Below are 23138 nucleotides of genomic sequence, written 5' to 3'. Positions count from 1 at the left end.
CAGCTACGTGTCCAAACAAGGTAGAAGATCCAGTGGAGATCCTTGTACTTCACCAGGAATGGGCCGCTCAGCAATTAGGAAACAACGCGAGTACTCCCCTATAACATGGGGTAACGCGGAGCACAGCATACCGTAGTACCGTAAAGAGAAGGCAAGAGCAACTACAGCACAAAGGCCAACAACCACCTGGCCACGGAGTAGGGAGCGTGGTTGAATGAGGACCACCCGCCGGATCAGACAGATCGGTCATATACTGGAGCTACCAGAAGTAGCAGTAGACCGACAAGGTGGGGGTTGGGCTGGCCCACACCTGCCAGACATGGTAACCATGCACATGCTGAACGAAGGGGGCCTGGTGCAGACAGTGCCTTGAGAGGTACAAGGAGACCAATGAGCGCGACAGTAAAGGAGTGGCAGATGTATGGAAGAACCAAATGGATGGAACCAATAACCGCAGCACAGATTAGAACTCGTGGGCAGAAAACACCCAGTAATACAGAAACTGTCTGAGCTACAGACCGCACCACAGGGCCCAGCGCTTGGGGTACTACAAACACACGCCTAAAATATGGGTAAAGTGGCTGCATGTTGCCAACTAAGGAGAGTGGAAACATAGCCACAGCATCTGGGAATGAGACAGCATTCGGAGGGTACAGGTACACAACCTGTAAAGTAGAAATATGGCTGTGTTAGAGGAACTACATTTAAGATCGAAGCAATGTGGCCGCATGGTGCACCCTAGACCGAGAGAGGTGCAACAGCAACCGCGTTAAGAATGGAACCCAGTAGGGCCGCACGGTACCACAAAGAACAAGACAGGTGCACACCACAATCAGGTAGGTGCAATGGCAACAGAAACAGAGCCGCATAGTACACCCTAGAAGCCAGACAGGTTGAACGGCTGCAGCATCGGAGACGGTTCAGGGACTCTACCCATGAAGGGAGTAAGATGGCCGTTTGGTGCACACTATGATGAGGTAGGTGCAATGGCCACGGCAATTGGAGGAGGCCTCAATATCTCGTCCTGTAAGGAAAGAAAATGCCACATGGAACACCATAAAGCCGGACAGGAGGAACGGCTACCGCATCCGGAGATGGCTCAGGTACTCCACCTGTTAAGGGATCAAGGCGGCAGGGAACAGACAGGTAACTGAACCGGACAGGGGCAATTCTAAGGCAATTGAAAGTGGCCTCTACATTCCGCCCGTAGGGAGAAATGTTGCCGCATGGAACACAACAGAGCCCGCCAGGGGTATCGGCTACAGCACCGGAGATGGCGTAGGAACTCTACCTGTGAAGGGAGCAAATTGGCTGGGAACAGACAGGCGCAATTGCAGCGGCAATTAAAGGCAGCCTGTATCTCTCGCCAGGAAGGGAGAAATAGTGTCGCATGGAACACCATAGCGCCAGCCAGGGTAATCGGCTACAGCATCAGGAGATGGTGTAGATACTCCACCTATGACAGGAGCAAAGTGGCTGGGAACAGACAGGTGCAATTGCAACGGCAATTGAAGCGGCCTGTATATCTCACCCGGAAGGGAGAAATAGTGCTGTATGGAACACCATAGAGCCAGCCAGGAGTAATGGCTTCTGTAGGTACACTACCTAAGCAAAGGGGCAAGGCGGCTGTACAATTGCTCTGAACTCACCAACCTACAGGAGGCGATAGCCGAGCTAACCGCTTGCCCAGAACAGGAACTCCCTGTAATGAGGTAGAGTGGCGAACACCAACACCAGGATGGGGACCCCACGGAAACACTCTCAAATGTGTAGAGGATAACCCCTGGTATAGGGGAACCAGGAAGGCTTGTCAGGGACAGCCTATGGCAGTGGTGCAGGAACCACCCTGTTAAGGAGAAGGCGTACGTATCAGACACCGGGTAGGTGACTCAGTATGCTAAACACGGGGACGGCTGCCTTACCTGTGCGGTTGAATACCTGTGCGGTCAGGGGAGCACCATCCGAAAATCCACTAGAGGTGATACCAACCCTGTTTAGGTAGGAGAGGTTCCTCTGTGCACGTAGTCTTGACCTCCCAGAGGGCTTCTATATGGAGGAAGACCGCCTGATTCTCTGTTCCGAGGGAATCGGTGCAGAGGTGTCCCCAGAGGCAACGGATGGGGTGACAGGAAGGATTCGTCACCAGCCTCAAGCCTGTCCTGGGGGGGATCCGAGGATGCCGAGGAGGGGTGGGACCCCGTTGAGACCACCCGAGGGTGTACTGTGAGCTACCCCTCGCCGAACCCGGGTGCAGGTACCCCTAACTGAGCATGCCCCATCTGCAGGGAGGACCCTGGAGGGCAGAGGTGGCCGCAATATGGGTTGGTAGCGTGCCAGCGACACTGCTAGGGAGAGTCGGCCAAGGTTCCCATGGCATTGACACGGAGGGACCCATTCATGGGGAACCTACACAAAAAGATTGTTCAGGGAAAACAATGGGATCTGGGAAGAGGCACTGCACACCAGCAGGGACAGGCTGACCACATGGCAGCCATTGTAGACAGCGAACGCACGTGAAAACACGTGGCGACCGAGGAGCTGTTGGGAGAAGAGATGCTCAAAAAGCAGCCAGCAGGGGCTGTCTATCCTGACCCGGACGCAGTGTTCCCCCAAAGAGGTGCAGCAGCAGCTTGTTCCCTAAAAAGAGGTGGTCAGTAGGGCTGCAGGGGACATGAAGCAATCGAGGGGTTAACCACCCCCTCCAACAGAAAAAACACGTTAGCCCAGGAAAGGGAGAGGAGATAGCTCCTCCCGAGGGCCGGGCGGGGCTCAGAAAAGCCCGGGAAGCAAGGGGGAGGGGCCAGGAAGATTGCGGCCTAGCAGGCCCAAAAGCCGGGGCCTCGATTTATGAGGCGGCCGGGAATGGAGCAAGGGGGGCGGGGTGAACCGCGGCCGACAGAGGGCCCACCGGACCATAAAAATAGGTGAGTAGGGTAGGGGGGGGAGAAGCGACACCTGGGGATAGGCAGATCAGGGCAAATGGAGCACCTGGGAGCCGGGGACAGGCCATAGAAGATGAGGCCTAGTCCCGGCAGAAGCCGGGGACTAAAGTAGCGGGGAAGCCAGGGAGAGACTGTGTGGCCAGGGAGGAGAGAAAAGACCAACCGAGGGGGAAAAGAAGGGAGGAAAAACCATGAATATAAACCCCCCCAGGAGGGGGGGGGGGGTTGGCTAGGAGGAAAGAAGAGGCTCCCCAGGACCCCCAGCTAAGGTGGATCCCATCCCCCTGGCCACAGAAGGGAACCTAACCCTGGGGCAGGGACACAGGGACAGGGGAGTATACTCACCATCCGATATACTCACCATCCGATGTCTTCGGGCGCAGCACGGTCACCCCTTCGGCAGACTCAACACGGGAACCGTGGGAATGCCGGCAAGCCACTGCGGATGCAGTCCGTGGGGACTGGGTGACCGGCGATGGTACCGAAGTACGCGCCCGCAGGGGGGGGGCAACTAAAGTGGAACACGATGGAGCCCCAGCCTGCAGCAGGTATAACGGTGGAAAAAAACCGACCTGCGGAAGAGAGAAAAAAAGAAAAATAATAAAAATAAACAGCAGAACCTGCAAAAAAGCAGGACAGGTCTGCCTCCTACGGACACTAGACTAAAACTGAATAGCCTCGTGCCTGTGGAGAGGGTATAGCCCACCTGGGAGGAGCCAACACTTTTTGTGTCTAGTGCCTCCTAGTGGTAGTTGGACATATACCCATGGTGCTGTGTCCCCCAATGCCATGCACGAGAAAATATATTTTTCTTATTTTCCTCCTCTAAAACTTAGGTGCATCCTATGGTGTGGAAAATAAGGGCACCATCAACAAGGCCTCCCAGAGTACATAATTAAAGTGTCAATGCGATTTGGTAAAACGTTTGATATGTCAGAGACATATCAAAAGTTTTGATTGGTGGGGTCTGAATGATGAAACCCCCACCAAATCGCTATATGAGGGGTGAGAAGCGCTCACATATCGCTCTCTCCTTGCTGCTGAGGACAGAATCGAGAAAAGCCCATAGACTTTGATTAAGCTCAGCTCGTGCAGCGAGGAGAAAGAGCACACGTTTCTCTCCCCTCGTTCTAGAGATCAGTGGGGGTCTTAGCACTCAGACCCCCACAGTTCAAAACTTTCGATAAGCCTCTATGACTTATCAAAAACATTTTGAAAAGTTAGTGACGCATTAAAAATATTGTTATTGTATTTTGGAAAGTCCTTTTAAGGGATAGTTTGCTTTTTAACAGTCTCGTATTAAAAACACACAGCTGGCACTACTGTTCTCTGAACCAAATCTCCTGAGAGTTGTAGTTCCATGCACTGAGTACAGAAAGAAGGTGCTTCAACTCATTCAAATATGAAAGTGACAGCACGACAGTCTCCTTTGGACAAACTCTCCATCCTATATTAGGTCCACAGCCGGTACAGTACATGGGTATAACTAGATACACAAAGCTTCATGCCCACCGATGCTTTTTCAAATCTGCTGTGGACGTGAAATTGGCGTAGGGCCACTGTGTATCTAGTTATACCCGTGTAATGTACCGGCTGTGGACCTAATATAGGATGGAGAGTTTGTCCAAAGGAGAGTGTCGTAGTGTCGTGCTGCCCTGAATTTGCACAGTACAGTTCACAATATATTAGAAATCCAGAACAAGTACCTTTTCTAGCAGTTCCTGTAAGGTGCCAGCCATCACCCCTTTTCGCCGGCTTCTGTCCCAATTTGATACTCGAAAGGGTCGTGGTGGAGGAGGAAGAGGTGGGAACAGAACTTTTCGAGTTAGTGAGGAACCCACAGTAGTAACTGATCTGCAAATAAGAAGCACCATACGTTAAACATTTCATTTTAAAAAACCTTTTTGATACAGTGCGTCACTTTCACAAAAGTTTTGTGAAAGCACGGTGATCATTTACAGAAAACACAGGGCCACTGAAACGTACCCTTTATTCGACAGAAATGCCTCAAAGTCCTTGGTTCCCATAGCAACCAATCACAGTGCAGCTTTCATTCTTCCACAGCAATTTAACAAATGGAAGCGTTAATTGGTTGCTATAAGCGGAGGTGACAACGCCTCAAATATGGAGACTTCGGAACCCCCCTATACCGCACAGATGCTTGTACTCCTAATCTGTCCGGAAATAAAGGCTGTAAAATGTCCAGAAAAAGCCACCAGTTGTCAGGACAGAGCAGCAGTCCATGCCGTGACAACAGCACCAAAAACGTGTTGTCAGACAGCTCAATACAAGTAGTATTTTAATGTCATTGCCTACGGATCAACGAAGCCAAACTAGATTGCATTCCAGGCTGAGTAGAAAGCCAGTAATCTGCTTAGCAGAGTCACCGCCCTGGCACACAATAATTAGCTAATTGGGAGATTGTCTGTATATGGCAGGGTTCAGACATGGCGACGCTGGTATAGCTGAGAATCCCAGTCCTAAGTGAGGTTTTCATTACTAAGGAAAATATCCCCCATGGTAAAGCACTCCAGTCGTTGGACTGAGTTCAGACCCTGCAGATTTGTATTTCTAGGCTGGTTCAACTGCATATTAGAGATGAGCGAACCTTTCGTCAAGTTTAAGTGAATTACGTAATGGATTCTGTTCTCACGGAATCTATAACGTCATTGAATGCCGACATGCCAAACAGAATGCCATTAGAGGCATTCCGTTATAAAACAAGTGTACGGCCAGCAGAACGGAACCCTCGGAGCTGGCCATACACTTGTATAATGCGCCATGCCGGCGTTGAATTATGTGATGGATTCCGTGAGAATGGAATCCATTACGTAATTCGCTTAAAACCCCGAACTCGAATCTCCCAAAAGGCAGGTTCGCTCAACTCTACATATTATTTATGCAATGTGTAAATCAAATCCCAACCTGCACATTAGGGGTCATTCACACGACTGCATGGTTGCTGTGCCCGTGTTGCGGACTGCTGGCCGGTATTGTGGTGCAGATCTATTGACTTGAACGGGTGAGCAATCTGCAAAATACGACAAAAGATGTCCCATTTTTTGTGGTGTGGAAGCACAAACCTGAAAAGTGTGGGCTTCTGATCCGTGCCTCCGCTCCACAAAAGGTAAGACATGTCCTATCTTTTTCCGTACCTTGTGGATCCCGGACCTATTTAAGTCAATGGGTCCGTAGCACAGCCAGTGCCTGCAACACGGATGCCTTACATTCGTATGAATGGGGCCGTAGGGTACGTTCACATCTCCAGAAGAATGTTCCGGTGGAGAGCAGCCTGTCGGATTTCACCAGATTCTACAATTCACTGCCGGTCCATTGACTAGGTTTGAGCTGGACAAAAACCGTTGCGGCATTTGTGCCAGATCAGCCATGCCGCAGATGCAAATGTACCCCAGATAACAGTCAAGCAGATGCTTGTGCTGCCGACAGGTATTCTTCCAGACTCCTCTAAGCTCATGTGTTTTTAATAGGGCTAGTGGTGCAAGCCAATGCCAGAGCAGCTTTCCTGCCGAGAACATACAGCTTGGATATGCTAAAACCCAAAATCTGAACCTGACATCTGCTACCGAGGGAGATTCCCCCCATACACATAAGAGGGTCAGCTGGTTTAGCCAATGTACATGGCCAGTAGTATAGGTTCATATAAGCAAGAGGTGGATGGCACAGGACGCTTTGGCATCTATTAGCCCACATGCTGTGTATTACACATTCATTTTTGTGCAGAAAATCTTCAGCGTAATACACTACTAAGTAGATGGGATTTTTAAAATCTCCTGTACAAAGGGTGAGATCTTGGGCAAATCCACAAGTAACAAATGCAAATTGTGGTGTTTGACCGCAGCGGATCTACATAAACTGCACTCCCATGTGCACGTACTCCCAGGGTTAGGACAAACACATTGGCCTCCATAAAATAATGTTGCCGTTTTGCAGCAATTAGAGGAAAAATAAAAATAAAATAATCATGTAGATGGGATGGGATGAGGTTTTACTGATCTGAAATATGGCAGTGGGGCGATACTGGACTTTAATATGTCTCCAATTTTAAGCAGAGGTACACACAGGTTTTTTGTTACGACTTCAGTTGTCGCGTCGCCTTAGCCTAATTCACATGACCATATCCATTTTGCAGTCCGCAAATTGCGGATCTGCAAGACGCGGATACCGGCTGTGTCCATTCCACATTTGGCAGATTAGCACATTCTGCCCTTTGTAAGAAATGACTATTCTTGTCCGCAAAATGAATCAGACATATTCTATTTTTGGGGGGGGGGGGGGGGGGGAAGCAGAACAGACATATGGATGTATTGCGATTGTCCATATTGCCTACTTTGCTGGCTGGATTTATTTTTCCATCACATTATACACTGCTCATTTCCATGGTTATGACCACCCTGCAATCCAGCAGCGGTGGTCGTGCTTGCACACTATAGGAAAAATAGCCGGCTTCTCTGGTGGCCTGGATTGTGGGGGCTTGTATACGCAGTAGCCGCTGTCCTGGGCACCTTGTACCTGCGAATCCAGACACCAAGGGAAGCAATGTGGATAATCATAATACATTACATTAGCAAGTGCCTTGTATTGGCATTTATCATGAAAAAAACAAGTTATTTGCTGAAGGGAGACAACACCTTTAAATGGAAGTCGTGCGTGACACTTGACTTGCCCGAGACTGTATTTTCACAGCCAAATGACAGTTCTAAAATAGTTACGAGACAGCAAGTTGCACATATTTTTGTGTTGCACAACTGTTCTCCAACTAGGAGTTGTACGACACGTGCCGCTGTGTAGCCGTACTCTAAGGCCCCTTTCACACGAGCGTGACAGATTAGGTCCAGATAAGTTCAGGGTGCTTTCAGTGAAACTTGCACCATTTTGCAAGCATGTCTGCGATTGCGTTTAGTTTTTTTCGCGCGAGTGCAATGCATTTTGATGCGTTTTTCACGCGCGTGATAAAAAACTGAAGGCTTACAAACAACATCTAGCAACCATCAGTGAAAAACACATCGTATCCGCACTTGCTTCCGGATGCAATGCGTTTTTCACTGAAGCCCCATTCACTTGTTTGGGGCCAGGGCTGTGTGGAAAACACTGAATATAGAGGATGCTGCATATTTCACGCAACACAGAACTGATGTGTGAAAAAAAAAAAAAAAAGACCCATTGAAATGAATGGATCAGGATTCAGTGTGGGTGCTATGAGTTCACGTCACACATTGCATCCGTGCGGAAAACTCACTCGTTGTGAAAGGGGCCTAAGGGTGCCTATACATTGTGCAAATTACACTAGGTTTATTCCACGCAGGAAAAACCACAGTGTACAGTACTAGCAAAGCGTATGAGATTAGCCAAATCTCATGTACACTGGGGGTCATTTACTATCCAGAAATACGCCTACATTACACAAGACTTTTCCCCACTCATGCCACGTCTAAAAAAAAAGTGGGCGTAGCACAGGCATAATTTTCTATGCCTGGTTTAGGCATAGAAAATGGTCTAAATGTAAGACAGCTAGGAAAGGGGGCTTACATTTACACTGACGCCGAATGCGCCAAAGTTATGTAGAAGCCGGCGCAGATCAACCGCCAGCTATATGGGTTATTAACCTATAGGTGGTGAAATAGACAGACTGTGCAGATTTAGAAATCTGCAGCATGTCAAGTGTTGTTGCTTTTTTGTGCAGATTTCCCCCTTTTTAATAGAAGTGGAAGACCTGCATCAAATCCACACTAAAAACATGCCCAAACTGCAATGAATAGTGCTGATTTGTATGGGGGTTTTGTGCGGTTTTGGTCCAGACTTGCAGATTTTCTGCACATACCCTTTTTAGTGTAGCAACAGGTGATGTCAAACGCTGCTTGCCCCAAGCTAGGGTGGTAGTAGACATTAAGAAAAGAAAAAGCGTGTACAGTACATAAGCTTCTTCTTTCAGATTTACAGAACTAAAAGGATTATAAAAGTAAAGGGGTCATTATAAAGGGGTTATTTATGAAAATACTAAGAAAAAAGGAGCAATATCCGTTAAACATTGTTGCATTTACAGCTGATTTGCAGCTAAATATCACAAAAATGGAGCCTGTAAGCGCATTCTTTTAAAATATAGAAAATCCTAAATCTTTTGATAGTTCTCCGTGTTGAGGTAAGGGTACTTTCACACTAGCGTTGTTAGAATCCAGCAGGCAGAACTGCCTGTCGGATCTGGAAATCCGTATGCAAACGGATATCTTTTTTTTCCAACGGATATCTTTTTTTTCCAGATCCGTTAGACTTATTCATTGAAATACCGGATCGGTCTTTCCTGTATCATCCGGAAAAACGGATCCAGTATTTAATTTTTTCAAAGGTAGAAAGAACTGTGCATGCGCAGACTGGAAAGATTGGATCACACTTACCGGTAATCGGTTTCCTTTGAACCTATGACGGCACCCCTGGAGAGACCGCCTCAGGACAGGAAACAGAAACCACCTTTTAGAGTAGGGATCATCCCCTCTATCTCCAGTCCTTTTCTCAAGAACTAAGAAACATAACATTTCGGCCTACTTAATGAGGCCTTTGTCAAGCTTGACAAAGGCCTCATTGAGTAGGCCGAAACGTTGCTAGGAATAAAGTTTGGGGTCGTCACCCTACCACCAAAAGCTGGAAGTGCTGCCTCATCATTTGCTGAATATATATCTTGGAGGAGAAGCCTACCTCTGTGAGGAACTTTGCACCCAGTGCACAACTTCTGACTGTGCTGCTGCAATATTTGTGGTAATATATATATATATATATTTATTACACACACAATTTTTACATAGGGTTGGGAATTAACCGGGTGTTGTCATAGGCTCAAAGAAAACCGATTACAGGTAAGCATAATCCAATCTTTCTTTTTCGCCTATGACAGCACCCCTGGAGAATAGGCGAGAATTTGTCTAGGGTGGGACCACAGCCTGAAGTACTTTACTACCGAAGGGAAGACCTTCATTACAAGGTAACTGTAGTCTATAGTGTCTAAAAAACGTATGTGGGGAGCTCCAGGTAGCTGCCTTAAAAGCTCTCTCTGCCCATGACGTGGAGACTGATCTCGTAGAGTGAGCCCCAAACCCAGAGGGCGGAACAATCCCTTTAGAAGAGTAAGCTAAGGAAATGGCCTGTCTAATCCTCCTAGCAATAGTGTTAGAAGAGGCTGCAGATCCCTTTTTTGCTCCCTGAAACAAAAATCAGCAGACGTGAGGAGGCTCTCCAAGGCTGAGTGACCTGTAGATATTGCAAAATACATCTCTTAACATCTAGACAGTGGTACTCTGATTCCTTTTTATTTTTAGGGGAAGCACAGAAGGAAGCTAACACTATCGCCTGAGACTGGCGAAAACGTGAAGAGACTTTGGTAAAAAAAAAGAAGGATCAGGAGAAATCACTACCCGATCTTCCAGGATCACCAAATAGGGAGGGTCAACAGAGAGAGCGGAAATCTCACTAACTCTTCTAGCTGAAGTAATGGCCAGAAGGAAAGCAAGCTTTAAGGGAGAGCAACTTTGGGGATATTTTATCAATTGGCTCGAAAAGGGTCTGAAGTGAGAGAAGAGGACCAAATTTAAATCCCTAGGGGGAATTCTATTTTTACAGACCGTGGATAACTTAGACACTGCTGTTATAAACCTCCTAATCCAAGGATGTTTCGCTAACTTTAACTCAAATAAGGCGCTTAAAGGGAACCTGTCACCGGGATTTTGTGCATAGAGCTGAGGACATGGGTTGCTAGATGGCCGCTAGCACATCTGCAATACCCAGTCCCCATAGCTCTCTGTGCTTTTATTGTGTCAAAAAACCAATTTGATACATATGCAAATTAACCTGAGATGAGTCCTGTCGCTGACTCATCTCACATACAGGACTCATCTCAGGTTAATTTGCATATGTATCAAATGGGTTTTTTTACACAATAAAAGCACACAGAGCTATGGGGACTGGGTATTGTGGATGTGCTAGTGGCTATCTAGCAACCCATGTCCTCAGCTCTATACACAAAATCCCGGTGACAGGTTCCCTTTAAGGCTGAAATCTGGACCTTCAAAATGCTGGGCCTAAAGTTTTTTGTTCCATACCTCCTATAGGAAATCTAATACGAGCGGGATGTCACTCCCTTGCCAGTCCGCAGTGTCCGCTCCCTCCCACCACCGCAACCCGAAGGTACAGGCTGCAGATCATCACGAGGGCCGGCGGCCGAACATGGACGGAGAGGTTCGCAGGAGGCCAGAAAGGTCAAGACCCTCTCAGGAAACGGGAAGGGGGACAGAAGTGGTAAGGATAGAGAAGGGAGCCCAGACTTCCGCAGCGACTCCCAGTGGAGACTTACGCCGCACGGGGGTAACCCTCCACACACTATTACAATAGCCGGGACCCCTGCAGCCCTTTTCCATTGATCATCTTCCAGCGGATCCGATTCCCTCCTGCCCCTTAGGGCAGGAAACAGAACTGGAGATAGAGGGGATGATCCCTCCTTTAAAAGGCGGTTCTGGTTCCTGTTTCCTGTCCTAAGGAGATGGATGCCGTCTCTCCAGGGGTGCTGTCATAGGCGAAAAAGAAAACCGGATCTGGCGATGTGGCAATTTCCGGAACACTTGGTACAGAATCCGGCATTAATAAATTTCAATGGCAAGTTCGGTAGTGTTCCGGATTTTTTTTCCCGGTCAAATACCGTACAAGGGACGGAACGGAAGACATCCTGATGCATACTGAACGAATTGCTTTCCATTCAGAATGCATTGGGACAAAACAAAAGTGTTTTTTTTCCGGTATTGAGAGCCTTTATCAGATTTCAATACTGGAAAAGAATAACGCTAGTGTGAAAATACCTTAAAGCTCAAGTGTACCTGAGCCATACAGCATAAAGAGCATTTCCCTAGCAATGAGGGGACCCCGGACATTATGGAGGGGGACGCATGGCCATACTGGCATTTGCCTGATGGCTGTTTGCCCTGTGGGATTGTCTGCCCGGTGATAGCTAGTTTATTTTGGGAGGCAATTTGGGCGGGAAAAGGGTTTACCGCTCTTGTGGGATCACTGGGCAGAAGAATGATTCTGCCCAGTGAGCGTCCTGCAATTGGTGGGATTTTTAGCCTATGTTGTCCCAGGGTTTAGGGGAAGGTTAGCGGAGCCCTGGAGACGATAGCCGATTGGCTTATTAGGATGCTGGGGGGGGGCTATAATTGTCCGTGCTCCGCAGGCTGGGCTTGTCTTTGACTTGAACCTGCCTGTGGAGCCGGATTCTGATTGCCCCTCCCGCCCGCCCTCATGTATGGTAGGTATTTGGGGCCGTGATTGATGCTGGGTGAAGTAATGATAGTCGTCCCGTGATGGGATGGACTCTGGTATTTAGATAGATAGATATATATATATATATATATATATATATATATATATATATATATATATATATATATATATATATATATATATATATATATTTGGAGTCTGAGTTTATGACTGGGCTCTTAAAAGTTTAAGTTAAGTTGTATTTGGTATTTATTTAATAAATCAGTTCCGTTTACCTCCACTCTCTAGTCAGTGTATTTTATTGTTGATGGTATGCTTGTTTGATAATTTTGCAGGTTGGGCACAATATGCCATGTATTGCCATGTTATTATCAGATAACATCCTGATAATACGCACAAAGGCAGGGGGCTATTTACACTTCTATCGTTTGCTCTGCAGATGCCTCAGGAAAATACCGACTATACGTCGGCGTTTGAATGTGTCCGCAATCCTGAAGGTGCCGTGCAGAACGGAACCCCATGGAAGCACTACGGAGTTCTGTCGTGGGGTTTCTGTCCATGCCTCCACCCAGCAAAAAAGTAGTGCATGTGCTACCTTTTTATGGTGTAAGATGTCGGATGCGGATCGTGGGCCCCACTGGGTCCTGCGTCCGCATAATGAATTGACCCCACCAGAGCGTCTAGCTTGGGGGGAGACATGGGGGCAATGACACCATTATTAGGCAGAAAAGATAAAGGTTTAAGGGCCTTGTTTCTTTCCCTGTATCTCTTTTCCCGCCCTTTTTTCTATTTCAGGTAAATCACCTCAGAAATGTCTTACCTGCATTCCAGAAGTTTCCAGCTGCTGTGTGTCAAGAAAGCAGCTGATTGGTTGCTGCCTGTTGCTGGGAGAGATTTCCAGCTCCCTGATTTGTTGCTGTACTATCGGCGGGAATCTGTTCCCCTTTATATTTCCAGGTTCAAACGGAGCTGGCTCAGTAGTGCCTGGAGAGCTGACCAGCGTCCCACCCCCCCTTCCCCTAATTTTTTCACTGTGTCATCTGTCGCTGGGCTTTATTAGAGGGGTAGTGTCGCTCAGCTCATGCTGAGTGGATCTTGGTCTTTATATGGTTAATTTATTATTGGTCTTATGGTATCGGTTATGTTGGTATTTTTCAAAGTTATTTATTTATTTAACATATGGTTGTAAAATATTTTTAAGTGACCCTTAATAAAGCACAGCGGCCATTTCCTCCACTATGTTGTTGATGTCATTTATTTATTTAGGAATAAGTCAGTATTAGAGTGTGTCATTTGCCCCCATGAAGAGGAAGCAGTGCGCATGGAGCACTGCCTCCGCTTCATACAGCTGATTGGTGGATGTGCGGGTATCAGACCCCCGCAGATCCAATATTGATGACCTATTCTGATCATCAGTATTAATGGATGGACAACCCCTTTAACATCAGGTTCGAGTGTTCCACCGGAGGCGTATGTCAGGAGGATTTTCTAACTTGTAACTCAGGCATATACCACTATTTGGGTTTACATATGAATATATTGCCCGTAGGCTTCCATGTACGACACACAGTATATTTTTTATTGAATACCTCAGCATAGAATAGTATAGTCTACTAGGCTATGCTATACAGAAAAATTAAATTAACCATTAGTCTACATGGCGACACATGAGATTTTGCAGTTGTGATGAGACAATCGCCAAAAATCCAGACCTGATGGATTTTGTGTCATGTGTCGCATCCTACTATCTCCATGAACTATGTAAATTGCAGGCGACTCGCCAGCAACGTGGCTGTGGTATTAGGCAAGGGCTTTACAGAGACACTTGGTCTAATGATGGTCAATGTGTGCTCCCATGGTCCCAGCCACCAGAGAGGCTGACCTCTCTGGTTTTTCCTATAGTGTGCAAGCACGACCACCACTGATGGATTGCAGGGTGGTCATAACCATGGAAACCAGCAGTGTATAATGTGATGGAAAAATGAATAAAGCCAGCAAAGGAGGCAATATGGACAATCACAATACATTAGTAAGTGGTTAGTATTAACTTTCTCCACATGATAAATGCCACTTACTGAAGTGAGACAAATAATTCCTCGGTCTTTATGATCAACACTTGATTTTGGCTTTAAAAATGACATTAAAAAAAATCCTGAATTTGTGGCAGGGCCCTTAGCCAAGGGTGCCTGGAGCGGGCGCTGGGGCAATCGGGTGATCGCCCTGTGGCCACACTTTGCAAGGGGCGGTCTCTTATGCAGGGGTGGATGTGCGCCTGCACCTTTCTCCCTATGGACCAAGAAATCCTGTCAGGCATGCCCATCCATAAGACAAGGGGCTGCATTTTTGCAGCTATAGGGCTCATGCACACGACTGTTGGATGTTTTGCGGACCGCAAATTGCTGTGCGCATTTCGTATTTTCCTGAACGTAACAGCTGGCACCTAATAGAACAGTCCTATCCTTGTCCATAATGCGGACAATAATAGCACATGTTCTATTTTTTGGCGGAACAGCCATGTGGACATACAGAAACAGAATGTACACGGAGTCAGGCTACTTTCACACTGGCGTTTTGGCTTTCCGTTTGTGAAATCCGTCATGGGCTCTCACAAGCGGTCCAAAACGGATTATTTTTGCCCTAATGCATTCTGAATGGAAAAGGATTCGCTCAGAACGCATCAGTTTGCCTCCATGCTTGCAGCGTTTCGCTGTCCGTCTGACAAAACTGAGCCAAACGGATCCGTTCTGACACATAATGTAAGTCAATGGGGATGGATCTGTTTTCTATGACGCAATCTGGCACAATAGAAAACTGATCCGTCCCCCACTGACTTTCAATGGTGTTAAAGACGGATCCGTCTTGGCTATGTTACAGATAATACAAACCGATCCGTTCTGAACGGATGCAGACGGTTGTATTATCTGAACGGATCCATCCATGATGGATGGATGCATGCGGTTATATTATTGTAACGGATCCGTTTTTACAGATCCATGACAGATCCGCCCAAAGCGCGAGTGTGAAAGTAGCCTTATTTACGTTTTTTTGTGGCCCCAATGAAGTGAATGGTTCTGCATACGGGTTGCAAAAAAACGGAATGGACATGGGGAAACAAAATATATACATTGGTGTGCATGAGCCCATATGGCTGGTGCTTGGACGTTCCCCTTTTTAATCAGTGGAAAGGGGGGGGGCACACACTGCATAAGGCATTTATGCTGACTGAATTTAGTCTTCTGTAAATTCTACATATACATGCTACAGGGTTCCTCCTACACAGCCCCCAGGGATGAAGGCATAGGCTCGGAGGGGGGGTTCCGCAGGGCCCCCACTCTGTCTGGCACACGGGTCATATACTAATGGCAGGTGTCCATGGATCAGTACAAATGGCGTTATACTAGGCACGATCCCGGTGGAGACAGCACAAAACCTGCTCATAGCTAAGCCGCACCGATACCGCAACCAGTAAATGCCGGCTCCCTGCCTATGACCACAGAACCGCTCCTACAATGACGGACGCCTGAACGGCCGCTCCCTGCGATGGAGGAGTCTCACCGTATGAGAGCCTTGGGAGACCAGGCGTATTCCAGGGCGCTCTGCATCCTCCGGTCTGCACGTCTGCTCCGACTCTGCCGGGTCTCGGGGAGGAGGCAGCGGGGTTAACCTTTCCCCTACTTCCAGGGATGGAGACGCTGGATCTCCTCCCCCCGCCCAGCAGCGCACTGCGCTCCTCCTGCTCTGCGTGTGCAGGTCACCTGCTGTAGAATGACGTATACAGATGACGTAGTGTACTGATGACGTGGTGTACAGATCACCTGCTGTAGAAGGAATGACGTGTATACATGACGTAGTGTGCAGATCACCTGGTGTAGAATGACGTGTACAGATGACGTAGTGTGCAGATCACCTGGTGTAGAATGACGTGTATATATGACGTAGTGTACAGATCACCTGCTGTAGAATGACATATATACATGACGTAGTGTACTGATGACCTGCTGTAGAATGACGTGTACACATGACATAGTGCACAGATCACCTGGTGTAGAATAACGTGTACAGATGACGTAGTGTACTGATGACCTGGTGTAGAATGATGTGTACACATGACGTAGTGTACAGATCACCTGGTGTAGAATGACGTGTACACATGACGTAGTGTGCAGATCACCTGGTGTAGAATGACATATATACATGACGTAGTGTACTGATGACCTGGTGTAGAATGATGTGTACACATGACGTAGTGTACTGATGACCTGGTGTAGAATGACGTGTACACATGACGTAGTGTGCAGATCACCTGGTGTAGAATGACATATATACATGACGTAGTGTACTGATGACCTGGTGTAGAATGACGTATATACACAACGTAGTGCACAGATCACCTGCTGTAGAATGACGTGTACACATGACGTAGTGTGCAGATCACCTGGTGTAGAATGACGTGTACACATGACGTAGTGTACTGATGACCTGGTGTAGAATGACATATATACATGACGTAGTGTACTGATGACCTGGTGTAGAATGACGTGTATACATGACGTAGTGTACAGATCACCTGGTGTAGAATGACGTGTACACATGACGTAGTGTACTGATGACCTGGTGTACAATGACGTGTACACATGACGTAGTGTACAGATCACCTGGTGTAGAATGACGTGTACACATGACGTAGTGTACAGATCACCTGGTGTAGAATGACGTGTACACATGACGTAGTGTACAATCACCTGGTGTAGAATGACATATATACATGACGTAGTGTACTGATGACCTGGTGTAGAATGACGTATATACATGACGTAGTATACAGATCACCTGCTGTAGAATGACGTGTACAGATGACGTAGTGTACTGATGACCTGCTGTAGAATGACGTGTACAGATGACGTAGTGTACAGATCACCTGCTGTAGAATGACGTGTATATATGACGTAGTGTGCAGATCACCTGGTGTAGAATGACGTGTACAGATGACGTAGTGTACTGATGACCTGCTGTAGAATGACGTGTACAGATGACGTAGTGTACTGATGACCTGCTGTAGAATGACGTGTACAGATGACGTAGTGTACTGATGACCTGGTGTACAATGACGTGTACACATGACGTAGTATACAGATCACCTGCTGTAGAATGACGTGTACAGATGACGTAGTGTACTGATGACCTGCTGTAGAATGACGTGTATACATGACGTAGTGTACAGATCACCTGGTGTAGAATGACGTGTACACATGACGTAGTGTACTGATGACCTGGTGTACAATGACGTGTACACATGACGTAGTGTACAGATCACCTGGTGTAGAATGACGTGTACACATGACGTAGTGTACAGATCACCTGGTGTAGAATGACGTGTACACATGACGTAGTGTACAGATCACCTGGTGTAGAATGATATATATACATGACGTAGTGTACTGATGACCTGGTGTAGAATGACGTATATACATGACGTAGTGTACAGATCACCTGGTGTAGAATGACGTGTATATATGACGTAGTGTACTGATGACCTGGTGTAGAATGACGTGTACAGATGACGTAGTGTACTGATGACCTGGTGTAGAATGACGTGTACAGATGACGTAGTGTACAGATCACCTAGTGTAGAATGACGTGTACAGATGACGTAGTGTACTGATGACCTGCTGTAGAATGACGTATATACACAACGTAGTGCACAGATCACCTGCTGTAGAATGACGTGTACAGATGACGTAGTGTGCAGATCACCTGGTGTAGAATGACGTGTACAGATGACGTAGTGTGCAGATCACCTGGTGTAGAATGACGTGTACAGATGACGTAGTGTACTGATGACCTGCTGTAGAATGACGTGTACAGATGACGTAGTGTGCAGATCACCTGGTGTAGAATGACGTATATACATGACGTAGTGTACTGATGACCTGGTGTAAAATGACATATATACATGACGTAGTGTACTGATGACCTGGTGTAGAATGACATGTATACATGATGTAGTGTACTGATGACCTGGTGTACAATGACGTGTATACATGACGTAGTGTACTGATGACCTGGTGTACAATGACGTATATACATGACGTAGTGTACTGATGACCTGGTGTAGAATGACGTATATACATGACGTAGTGTACTGATGACCTGGTGTAGAATGACGTGTACAGATGACGTAGTGTACAGATCACCTGGTGTAGAATGACGTGTACAGATGACATAGTGTACTGATGACCTGGTGTAGAATGACGTGTATACATGACGTAGTGTACTGATGACCTTGTGTAGAATGACGTGTACAGATGACGTAGTGTACAGATCACCTGGTGTAGAATGACATATATACATGACGTAGTGTACTGATGACCTGGTGTAGAATGACATATATACATGACGTAGTGTACAGATCACCTGGTGTAGAATGACGTGTACACATGACGTAGTGTGCAGATCACCTGGTGTAGAATGACGTGTACACATGACGTAGTGTACAGATCACCTGGTGTAGAATTACGTGTACAGATGACGTAGTGTACAGATCACCTGTTGTAGCATGACATATACACTACGTGCAGAATTATTAGGCAAATTAGTATTTTGACCACATCATCCTCTTTATGCATGTTGTCTTACTCCAAGCTGTATAGGCTCGAAAGCCTACTACCAATTAAGCATATTAGGTGATGTGCATCTCTGTAATGAGAAGGGGTGTGGTCTAATGACATCAACACCCTATATCAGGTGTGCATAATTATTAGGCAACTTCCTTTCCTTTGGCAAAATGGGTCAAAAGAAGGACTTGACAGGCTCAGAAAAGTCAAAAATAGTGAGATATCTTGCAGAGAGATGCAGCACTCTTAAAATTGCAAAGCTTCAGAAGCGTGATCATCGAACAATCAAGCGTTTCATTCAAAATAGTCAACAGGGTCGCAAGAAGCGTGTGGAAAAACCAAGGCGAAAAATAACTGCCCATGAACTGAGAAAAGTCAAGCGTGCAGCTGCCAAGATGCCACTTGCCACCAGTTTGGCCATATTTCAGAGCTGCAACATCACTGGAGTGCCCAAGAGCACAAGGTGTGCAATACTCAGAGACATAGCCAAGGTAAGAAAGGCAGAAAGACGACCACCACTGAACAAGACACACAAGCTGAAACGTCAAGACTGGGCCAAGAAATATCTCAAGACTGATTTTTCTAAGGTTTTATGGACTGATGAAATGAGAGTGAGTCTTGATGGGCCAGATGGCTGGATTGGTAAAGGGCAGAGAGCTCCAGTCCGACTCAGACGCCAGCAAGGTGGAGGTGGAGTACTGGTTTGGGCTGGTATCATCAAAGATGAGCTTGTGGGGCCTTTTTGGGTTGAGGATGGAGTCAAGCTCAACTCCCAGTCCTACTGCCAGTTTCTGGAAGACACCTTCTTCAAGCAGTGGTACAGGAAGAAGTCTGCAAGGTAAGAAAAACATGATTTTCATGCAGGACAATGCTCCATCACACGCGTCCAAGTACTCCACAGCGTGGCTGGCAAGAAAGGGTATAAAAGAAGAAAATCTAATGACATGGCCTCCTTGTTCACCTGATCTGAACCCCATTGAGAACCTGTGGTCCATCATCAAATGTGAGATTTACAAGGAGGGAAAACAGTACACCTCTCTGAACAGTGTCTGGGAGGCTGTGGTTGCTGCTGCACGCAATGTTGATGGTGAACAGATCAAAACACTGACAGATTCCATGGATGGCAGGCTTTTGAGTGTCCTTGCAAAGAAAGGTGGCTATATTGGTCACTGATTTGTTTTTGTTTTGTTTTTGAATGTCAGAAATGTATATTTGTGAATGTTGAGATGTTATATTGGTTTCACTGGTAAAAATAAATAATTGAAATGGGTATATATTTGTTTTTTGTTAAGTTGCCTAATAATTATGTACAGTAATAGTCACCTGCACACACAGATATCCCCCTAAAATAGCTAAAACTAAAAACAAACTAAAAACTACTTCCAAAAATATTCAGCTTTGATATTAATGAGTTTTTTGGGTTCATTGAGAACATGGTTGTTGTTCAATAATAAAATGAATCCTCAAAAATACAACTTGCCTAATAATTCTGCACTCCCTGTATACATGACGTAGTGCACAGATCACCTGGTGTAGAATGACATATATACATGGCGTAGTGTACTGATGACCTGGTGTAGAATGACATATATACATGACGTAGTGTACAGATCACCTGGTGTAGAATGACATATATACATGACGTAGTGTACTGATGACCCGGTGTAGAATGACGTGTATACATGACGTAGTGTACTGATGACCTGGTGTAGAATGACGTGTACAGATGACGTAGTATACAGATCACCTGGTGTAGAATGACGTATACACATGACGTAGTGTGCAGATCACCTGATGTAGAATGACGTGTACACATGACGTAGTGTGCAGATCACCTGGTGTAGAATGACGTGTACACATGACGTAGTGTGCAGATAACCTGGTGTTGAATGACATGTACAGATTACGTAGTGTACAGATCACCTGGTGTAGAATTAATGACGTGTATACATGACGTAGTGTACAGATCACCTGGTGTAGAATGAATGACGTGTATACATGACGTAGTGTACTGATCACCTGGTGTAGAATGACGTGTACACATGACGTAGTGTACTGATGACCTGGTGTAGAATGACGTGTACAGATGACGTAGTGTACTGATGACCTGCTGTAGAATGACGTGTACAGATGACGTAGTGTACAGATCACCTGCTGTAGAATGACGTGTACAGATGACGTAGTGTACAGATCACCTGCTGTAGATTGACATGTACACATGACGTAGTGTACTGATGACCTGGTGTAGAATGACGTGTATATATGACGTAGTGTACAGATCACCTGCTGTAGAATGACGTGTACACATGACGTAGTGTACAGATCACCTGGTGTAGAATGACGTGTACACATGACGTAGTGTACTGATGACCTGCTGTAGAATGACGTGTACAGATGACGTAGTGTACAGATCACCTGCTGTAGAATGACGTGTACAGATGACGTAGTGTACAGATCACCTGCTGTAGAATGACGTGTACACATGACGTAGTGTACTGATGACCTGGTGTAGAATGACGTGTATACACGACGTAGTGTGCTGATCACCTGGTGTAGAATGACATGTACACATGACGTAGTGTATTGATAACCTGGTGTAGAATGACGTATATACATGACGTAGTGTACTGATGACCTGCTGTAGAATGACGTGTATACACGACGTAGTGTACAGATCACCTGCTGTAGAATGACGTGTACACATGCGTAGTGTACAAATCACCTGCTGTAGAATGACGTGTATACACGAGGTAGTGTACTGATGACCTGGTGTAGAATGACGTGTACAGATGACGTAGTGTACTGATGACCTGGTGTAGAATGACGTATACAGATGACGTAGTGTACAGATCACCTAGTGTAGAATGACGTGTACAGATGACGTAGTGTACTGATGACCTGGTGTAGAATGACGTGTACAGATAACGTAGTGTACAGATCACCTAGTGTAGAATGACGTGTACAGATGACGTAGTGTACAGATCACCTGCTGTAGATTGACATGTACACATGACGTAGTGTACTGATGACCTGGTGTAGAATGACGTGTATATATGACGTAGTGTACAGATCACCTGCTGTAGAATGACGTGTACACATGACGTAGTGTACAGATCACCTGGTGTAGAATGACGTGTACACATGACGTAGTGTACTGATGACCTGCTGTAGAATGACGTGTACAGATGACGTAGTGTACAGATCACCTGCTGTAGAATGACGTGTACAGATGACGTAGTGTACAGATCACCTGCTGTAGAATGACGTGTACACATGACGTAGTGTACTGATGACCTGGTGTAGAATGACGTGTACACATGACGTAGTGTACTGATGACCTGGTGTAGAATGACGTGTATACACGACGTAGTGTGCTGATCACCTGGTGTAGAATGACATGTACACATGACGTAGTGTATTGATAACCTGGTGTAGAATGACGTGTACACATGACGTAGTGTACTGATGACCTGCTGTAGAATGACGTGTACAGATGACGTAGTGTACAGATCACCTGCTGTAGAATGACGTGTACACATGACGTAGTGTACAATCACCTGGTGTAGAATGACATATATACATGACGTAGTGTACTGATGACCTGGTGTAGAATGACGTGTATACACGACGTAGTGTGCTGATCACCTGGTGTAGAATGACATGTACACATGACGTAGTGTATTGATAACCTGGTGTAGAATGACGTATATACATGACGTAGTGTACTGATGACCTGCTGTAGAATGACGTGTACACATGACGTAGTGTACAAATCACCTGCTGTAGAATGACGTGTATACACGAGGTAGTGTACTGATGACCTGGTGTAGAATGACGTATATACATGACGTAGTGTACTGATGACCTGTGTACAAGTCTACGTCATTCTACACTATGTCATCTGAACAAGTCCACAAAGTCCTCTTTCACACGACCGTATGGCTTTTTCAGTGTTTTGTCTTTTTCCGTTTTTCACAGATCTGTTGTTCCGTTTCTGTTCCGTTTCATTTTTCCGTATGGCATATACAGTATACAGTAATTACATAGAAAAAATTGGGCTGGGCATATAATTTTCAATAGATGGTTCCGAAAAAACGGAACGGATACAGAAGACATACAGATGCATTTCCGTATGTGTTCCGTTTTTTTTTTTTGCGGACTTGACTTGAATGGAACATGATTTGCGGGCAATAATAGGACATGTTCTATCTTTGAACGGAAATACGGAAATGGAATGCATACGGAGTAAATTCCGTTTTTTTTGCGGAATCATTAAAATGAATGGTTCCGTATACGGAACGCAAAA

The 23138-nt window shown here is 46.1% G+C and overlaps 1 protein-coding gene across 1 annotated transcript in view; it reads right to left on the bottom strand.

Moving 5' to 3' along the window:
• Positions 1–15888, bottom strand: part of CIDEA (cell death inducing DFFA like effector a) — a 35372-nt gene extending 19484 nt beyond the window's left edge. Inside the window, exons 1-2 of the mRNA XM_044293944.1 lie at positions 15774–15888; positions 4649–4796 (exon numbers count right to left, since the gene is read on the bottom strand). Of these exons, the coding sequence (XP_044149879.1) occupies positions 4649–4796; positions 15774–15820 (195 nt within the window). The 5' untranslated portion in view covers positions 15821–15888. The remainder of the gene's footprint in view (positions 1–4648; positions 4797–15773) is intronic.
• Between the last annotated feature and the right edge of the window lie 7250 nt (positions 15889–23138).

The sequence above is a fragment of the Bufo gargarizans genome, chromosome 5 (assembly GCF_014858855.1).
Source record: "Bufo gargarizans isolate SCDJY-AF-19 chromosome 5, ASM1485885v1, whole genome shotgun sequence".
NCBI lineage: Eukaryota > Metazoa > Chordata > Amphibia > Anura > Bufonidae > Bufo > Bufo gargarizans.
This window is presented reverse-complemented; position numbering and strand designations above follow the sequence as displayed.